Raw genomic sequence first — 7,753 nt, forward strand, 5'->3', positions numbered from 1 at the left:
CGCATGTGTATTTCCCACCGTAAAGCATGGAGGAGGTGTTTTGGTGTGGGGATGCTGTGCTGGTGACACTCTGTGATTTCTTTAGAATTCAAGGCACACTTAACCAGCATGGCTACCACAGCATTCTGCAGCGATATGCCATCCCATCTGGTTTGGGCTTAGTGGGACTATTATTTGTTTTTCAACAGGACAATGACCAAACACACCTCCAGGTTGTGTAAGGGCTATTTTATCAAGGAGAATGATGGAGTTGCTGCATCAGATGACCTGGCCTCCACAATCCCCCAAACTCAATAAAATTGAGGTGGTTTTGGATGAGTCGGACCACAAAGTAAAGGAAAAGCAGCCAACAAGTGCTCAGCATATGTGGGAACTCTTTTAAGACTGTTGGAAAAATCTTTCAGGTGAAGGTGGTTGAGAGAATGCCAAGCGTGCAAAATTGTCATCAAGGCAAAGGGTAGCTATTTGAAGAATATCAAATATATTTTGATTTGTTGAACACTTTTTGTTGAACACCTTGTTGCAAACAGGATGCATGTCTTGTATTATTTTTATTCTGTTCAAGCTTCCTTCTTTTCACACTGTTAGTATTGTGGAGTCACAACCATTTAACACTGTAACTGTTTTAAAGTCACTATTGGCCTCATGGTGAAATCTCTGAGTGGTTTCCTTCTTCTCCGGCAACTGAGTTAGGAAGGACGCCTGTATCTTTGTAGTGACTGGGTGTATTGATACACCATCCAAAGTGTAATTAATAACTTCACCATGTATTTTTTAAATGTTTTACCTATCTACCAATAACTGCACTTCTTTGCGAGGCATTGGAACACCTCCCTGGTCTTTGTGGTTGAATCTGTGTTTGGAATCCACTGCTCGACTGAGGGACCTTAAAGATAATTATGGTTGGGGTACAGAGATGAGGTAGTCATTCAAAAATCATGTTAAAACACTAGTATTTGTTACACAGATTGAGTCCATACAACTTATTATGTGACTTGTTAAGCAAGTGTTTACTTCGGAACTTATTTAGGCTTGCCATAACAAAGGGCTTGAATAATTATTGACTCAAGACATTTCAGCTTTTCATTTTTAATTGATTTGTACAATTAATTAAACATAATTCCACTTTAAAATTATGCAGTATTGTATGTAGGCCCGTGACAAAAACATCTAAATGCAATACATTATCAATTCAGGCTGTAACAGAACAAAATGTGGAAAAAGTCAAGGGGTGTGAATACTTTCTGATGGCACTGCACAGTACATAAGACAGAAGGTAACTTACGGCACAATTTATGCTGCGTTAATAATAGTAGACATTAATAGACATTATTGTTCTATTAGTGTATTTAGCCTACTCCTGTCCTTCTTAGACAGGGTTTGAAGGTCAGACTAAGCCATCCACATCCCCAGCTAGCCTGGCACCTAAGTTGTTTCAAATCAAAATGGGAACAACTCACTGTACTTCACTTTTGAGAAAATGTTGCGGTTTAAACCAGGGCATTAAACCAGGTGAACTCTGCCCGGTTGGGTTTTGAACAGCTCTGCCTCCCTGACAAACTCCACAAAGGCTAGAATGTCCCCAGTCTGGCGAGCAGCATGATGGATGCCACTAGACTTTAATGCTGCTAACTCAGCGTCTGCGGTGTCCATTAAGTCCTTGAGGACACCAATGGACTTGATAATCCTGTCTGCTGCTTGCTCAGTCGTGTTTGGACCCAGGCCCTTCAGAAATGACTTCAAGAAGCTGAGGTGTTCCAGGTGTAAGTCAAGGGGGATATTCTTTCCCTTCCCATTCCAGAACCTGTTCCATGTAAGACTGTGTGCCAACCGAGGGGAAAGAGTGGCAAAGACTTGCAAGGGCAGTATGAATATTGGCTATGACCATAGATCTAGTAAAACAAGAGAGCTACAGTGAATAACCTCAACAACAGGTTTATTACAATATTTATTACTTTCCAAATAAACTTTATATTTCCATGGAAATACATGGGTAGCCATGAGAAAGACACAACAATATGACAACAAAAACAAAATCTCTCTCTCCAGGTATACTCTAGACACTTAAATCAATCCCGCCATAAAGTTACAATAATTTATTAAAAAGGTACAGCAAAACAACTGCTACTGAAATTCAAGTAGGCCTACAATTTGAACACTGGCCTGAATGTCTGAGAATAAAATACTGATCCCAAAGATGGGAGATAAAACCTGAACATGGAGACTACGTGTGTGTGTGAGTGTATGTGTAATGCATAAACAGTTTCATTTTTTTCTCTTATCTCAGGGCCCTATGATACATTGCATTTGCAAAATACCAAATTCAATAAAAGTCTGTCAGTCATTTGTGCACAAGGCCGTATGATGCCACCATTGCTGAAGACACGCTCCACCGGGGCACTGGAGGCACTGCCAAGTCCCCGATGGCCCTTTGGGACAGTGAAGGAAGATCCTTCATGTTCATTGCCCAGAACAAGAGGGCATTCTCTCCTTCGCATATGTCAAGGTAGTGACTCAGCTGTAGTGCTGGAGAGGTCCCAACAGCTTTCTTCTGCCTCTTACAGTATGCTGCAAACAGCCCTTCTTCTTGTCCAAGTCTATGGTCCTCTCTCTCTTCCTCATCAACAAGAGGCACAGCTTGCTCAGTCCCTGTAGCATCTTGCAGAATCAGTTCTGGCAAAACATGTAAAAGCAGAAACAAAAAGGCTGGTATTAGAGTATTGGTGATGCAGTGGGTTAAACTGAAGAAGTATTATTGTTTCTGTCAATTGGATTAAATTATGAGAAAAAAAGTTACATTAAACTCAATAATAATTTACCTTTCACTCTTTGTGCCACCTCCTCCTTGACTTCCTCCTTGAAGAGCACATGGTGCTCCACCCACATCAGAGAAAAAGCCGGATCCAAGGCAGCTGGTTTGAGGTAAGACTGGATCTGAAAAGGGGGCAGTGATTCCATCTTGTGTCCTGGCCATTTTCACATTGATGAAGATTCCAAGAAATCTTTTGGTTTGTGGATGCCTAGAGACTTCTGACCAGGCCGCTCAGGAAATGGACGTGAGGCTTCCGCTACTCCAGGTAGTGATTCAGGGACAGGACCGAGGGAACAACAGAACTGATTGCGACCATCTTCTCCCCCTGTGTCATATCTGTTGCTTCTCCAAATGGCTTCAGGATGTCCACCAACTCCTTCAACTTATTCCACTCCCGTACTGTGAACAACAACTCCTTGTGCCCAGGCGTTTCTCATGCATGAGCTTTAGATGGTCACATTGGAGAACTGCCTACACTTGTCTCAGTGTTGAGTTCCATCTTGTGTTGACAGCAGCAGGGATGTCTCTTTCCCCAAATTCAGCCTCAAACACCTCTTTGTATGTTGTGCTTGTATGAAGCAGTGAGCTGATTTTTGATAACTTTGAAAGAGGAGTCATCACTTTTGTTTCTTTCAAGCCTTCTCCCACCACGAGCTGGAGAGTGTGGGCAAAACACTGCAAGCGCTGTATTTTTTTTTGCAATAGCAGCATCCACTGTTTGCTGGTCTTCCAGGGCTAGGTCATTCCAGAGCTCTGGGTCATCAAGGTGATCTTCGTCATGTACTTAATCTTCTTGATCAATGGGGAAGCACACCGTGAATGCCTTTCTCATGTTGGCAGCATTGTGACTAATGATATTGTCAAATTTATCTTCAATGCTGTACTCACCACATACAGTGGGGCAAAAAAGTATTTAGTCAGCCACCAATTGTGCAAGTTCTCCCACTTAAAAAGATGAGAGAGGCCTGTAATTTTCATCATAGGTACACTTCAACTATGACAGACAAAATGAGGGAAAAAATCCAGAAAATCACAATGTAGGAATTTTAATGAATTTGTTTGCAAATTATGGTGGAAAATAAGTGTTTGGTCACCTACAAACAAGCAAGATTTCTGGCTCTCACAGACCTGTAACTTCTTCTTTAAGAGGCTCCTCTGTCCTCCACTCGTTACCTGTATTAATGGCACCTGTTTGAACTTGTTATCAGTATAAAAGACACCTGTCCATGACCTCAAACAAACAGTCACACTCCAAACTCCACTATGACCAAGACCAAAGAGCTGTCAAAGGACACCAGAAACAAAATTGTAGACCTGCACCAGGCTGGGAAGACTGAATCTGCAATAGGTAAGCAGATTGGTTTGAAGAAATCAACTGTGGGAGCAATTATTAGGAAATGGAAGACATACAAGACCACTGATAATCTCCCTCAATCTGGGGCTCCCCTGTGGGGTCAAAATGATCACAAAAACGGTGAGCAAAAATCCCGGAACCACACAGGGGGGCCTAGTGAATGACCTGCAGAGAGCTGGGACCAAAGTAACAAAGCCTACCATCAGCAAGGGCATTGAAGATGAAACGTGGCTGGGTCTTTCAGCATGACAATGATCCCAAACACACCGCCCGGGCAATGAAGGAGTGGCTTCGTAAGAAGCATTTCAAGGTCCTGGAGTCTGTCTCCTGATCTCAACCCCATAGAAAATCTTTGGAGGGAGTTGAAAGTCCGTGTTGCCCAGCAACAGCCCCAAAACATCACTGCTCTAGAGGAGATCTGCATGAAGGAATGGGCCAAAATACCAGCAACAGTGTGTGAAAACCTTGTGACTTACAGACTTACAGAAAACGTTTGACTTCTGTCATTGCCAACAAAGGGTATATAACAAAGTATTGAGAAACTTTTGTTATTGACCAAATACTTATTTTCCACCATAAAAATCCTACAAGGTGGTTTTCTGGATTTTTTTCCTCATTTTGTCTGTCATAGTTGAAGTGTACCTATGATAAAAAGATGAAAGAGGCCTGTAATTTTCAAGTGGGAGAACTTGCACAATTGGTGGCTGACTAAATACTTTTTTGCCCCACTGTATGGCCTCAAATTGCTCACACAGATTATTTTTGGCCGTGTGTGGGCCTTTGAAGCGGTCACAGGCCAAGAGATTGGACTTGAGCTGTATCCTCACTCCATCCTTCTCCACACAGTGCAGGAACCCCCTCATCTTTCGGTCAGACCAAATGTCCACTGTGACTGAAACATGGCCTGTGTTGCTCAACTGAGTTGTCAGTTTTGAACGTCTCTCTGTAGCGAGGTTCTCTACTTTTGATGTCAATGTTCTACGACACACTGGGCTGTACCTACTGTCAACCAATGACAGAAAGTGACGAAAACTCTTGTTTTCCACAATAGACAGAGGCAAGGTGCAATCGATAACCAGGTCAGACAGTATTGCATTGTTGATAGCTTTCTGCTGTGGATGATTCATGCTGTACTGCCCTACACGGGTCTCCATGAACTGTCAGATTGGAGACTGTGGTGGTTCACTTGTGACACTTTTGCTCATCTGGTATTGTTTAAATCTGTAATTAAGCGGCGGCAGTAGCACCGCAAGTTTCTTCCCGCAATTTTTGCAAGTCGCAATCCATTTTGTGTTGACTACAGCGTAGTCTTTATATCCGAAAATAAGAATTTGGGGTATCATCTTTCCAGGGGCTCCATCTGAATTCACCCGCCGATGTTCCTCTGCACTTCCACGCGCAACTTTTTCTCCACGGGCACAATTTGATTGGCTGCTGTCCAAACTGTAATCTGTTAAATGAAGAGTTGACGCGCTACACACTTTTTAATAGCATAATTCTTCATATTTGGGCTTGGGGAGGGTATCAAGTCAGTTCGAGTCAAGAGGCTCACGTCCAAGTTCAGTCACGAGTAATTGGTGTTAAAGTCAGTCGAGTTGCAAGTCATCATATTTGTGACGCGAGTCCAAGTCATGTGACTCGAGTCAACACCTCTGGTATTAGGCGCATGTGACAAATAAAACGCGATTTGACTTGAAAACATCTCCCCTGAGAAAATCTTTCAGTGCAGTTATTTGCTGTTCTTTCAATGAAGCGATGTCCTCCAGTTCTGATATAACTGCTCCTTTAGCAGAATCAACACCAACCTCCTCAGGAGCAGCCATTGTTATGATTTTCGACTTCTGTGCCCACAGATTATTAGAGGATGCTGATTGGTCCAGCCATACAGCGGATAGAATTAGGCTCAAATTATTTGAATCTTGTCGTGACCAAACTGTATCCGTGTAGCGAAACAGAATGTAAGCTTGCGAGATCAGGATGGTTCGTACGAGGCTAGAACATTACCAAAATTGAAATGAAATGTAACCATGTTTGAACTTTTAGGAAACGTTCTGTTAAAGTAATGAAATACCAAGATTTTGTTTATTTTTTATGTCAAGTGACTTAAATGTGCTGAGAATGTTCCAAAGCCAAGCAACTGTCCTGCACCATTCACAGAAAGTTGTGGTAGGGTTGTATGCAAAATAACCATAGGACAACCACACTTTCACCAAGCTCTGAGAAAAATATGGTTCTCAGAACGTTATGTCCTAGCTGGGTAGACATTGGCCAATGGAGAGGACACCCCGGTTGGGTCCTGTGCATAGTAGACCCTGCCATGGGAAATATCTTCTCATGGTTACAGGGTAAGGACAGCCTGGCCATTTGAACAGATGACATGCCTTTCTCCATGTCTGTCCACCCGTCACTCAATATGATAGGCTATTTTTAGACCTTACATGTAGCCCAATACACAGAACCTGAGTTTCACAGATTTTTGTTCAGCAATACATGAATTACCTTTCAAGTCTATTTAGGTACGCTACACGGTCCCTTCAAATATCCTATGTTTACTCGCAGTTCAATTTCATCCCACTGCTTACGTGCATAATTGGATTTGTGAACCATGTCAAATTGTATTGGATAGCGTGGCTGCATAAAATATAACTAAATACTGTAGAGTAAAAAAACATGACCAGAGGTGTGTGTTTTCTTTTCTTCTCACATGCATGAGCCTGGTCTTGTGATGTGGCCAGTTACAGCATCATTGCATCAGTTTTTCTTTGACGAGCTGTATTGTTATGATCACCCTTTACCCTACAGTCATGTCCAGACCCTGCTGCCCCTCAAAAAGTGAACACCACCCTCTAATTTACAACAGAGAGATGACAACAGAGAGATGAAGCCACGACAGTGTAATTCATCTTCTCTCTAAGGCAATTACACTTAATCTGGAACAGTGAAACCATAATATGCAAATAGTTCCACTATTAAATATCATAGAGATAGCCTATCTGTTTTCCCCCAGTCGGGAAAATATTTTACATAAAGTCAGAGGGTTTGCAGCTCGGCTACACCAGAACCAAATATTTTTCTAAATACATGGCTCCGGGTTACACCTATCACAACATAGCAGTGGGTTAACGAAGTTCACGACAGCCTGCTCTATGATGGATGGATAGATCGACCATAGATCATTCTAACGATGCAAGCTAACATTCTATTCAATAATCTGTAGCTCGAGCTACATGTCTGTTTCGTGTAAACTGGTAGGGAACCTGCAAACAGGTGCATGCAAACCTAAAGTCCCAGCAGTGTGCCACGGTTCATATCAAAACCGGTCGACTCGGAGCTGCAAGCAAGTCAAAAGTGAACTCACCTTTGCAGTACTGGAGAAGGAGTGACGTGGTGTCATAAAGGTTGCCACATGATGAAGCGATCCTCTCCGACATTTCTTTCTTTTCAAGCAGACCCGTCACTTCCCCCCTTCTTGCAGCCTCCCTAACCGCACGTCTTTCCTCCTCACTCTTTCACATTCAGAAACCCTCAACACCTTTCGCTATTTGTCGCTCACCAGCGCCACTACTGTCTGCTCTCCGTACATGTTA

At 42.6% G+C, this 7,753-nt stretch overlaps 1 protein-coding gene across 2 annotated transcripts in view; it reads right to left on the bottom strand.

Moving 5' to 3' along the window:
- The window catches only part of LOC110503603 (echinoderm microtubule-associated protein-like 1), a 37,635-nt gene extending 29,894 nt beyond the window's left edge, over positions 1 to 7,741 (bottom strand). Inside the window, exon 1 of one of the 2 annotated variants that reach the window (XM_021582019.2) lies at positions 7,525 to 7,741. In XM_021582019.2, the coding sequence (XP_021437694.1) occupies positions 7,525 to 7,597 (73 nt within the window). In that variant the 5' untranslated portion in view covers positions 7,598 to 7,741. The remainder of the gene's footprint in view (positions 1 to 7,524) is intronic. The other variant, XM_021582020.2, reaches the window with a different exon arrangement.
- Between the last annotated feature and the right edge of the window lie 12 nt (positions 7,742 to 7,753).

Source organism: Oncorhynchus mykiss, chromosome 24 (genome assembly GCF_013265735.2).
Source record: "Oncorhynchus mykiss isolate Arlee chromosome 24, USDA_OmykA_1.1, whole genome shotgun sequence".
In the NCBI taxonomy this organism is placed as follows: Eukaryota; Metazoa; Chordata; class Actinopteri; order Salmoniformes; family Salmonidae; genus Oncorhynchus; species Oncorhynchus mykiss.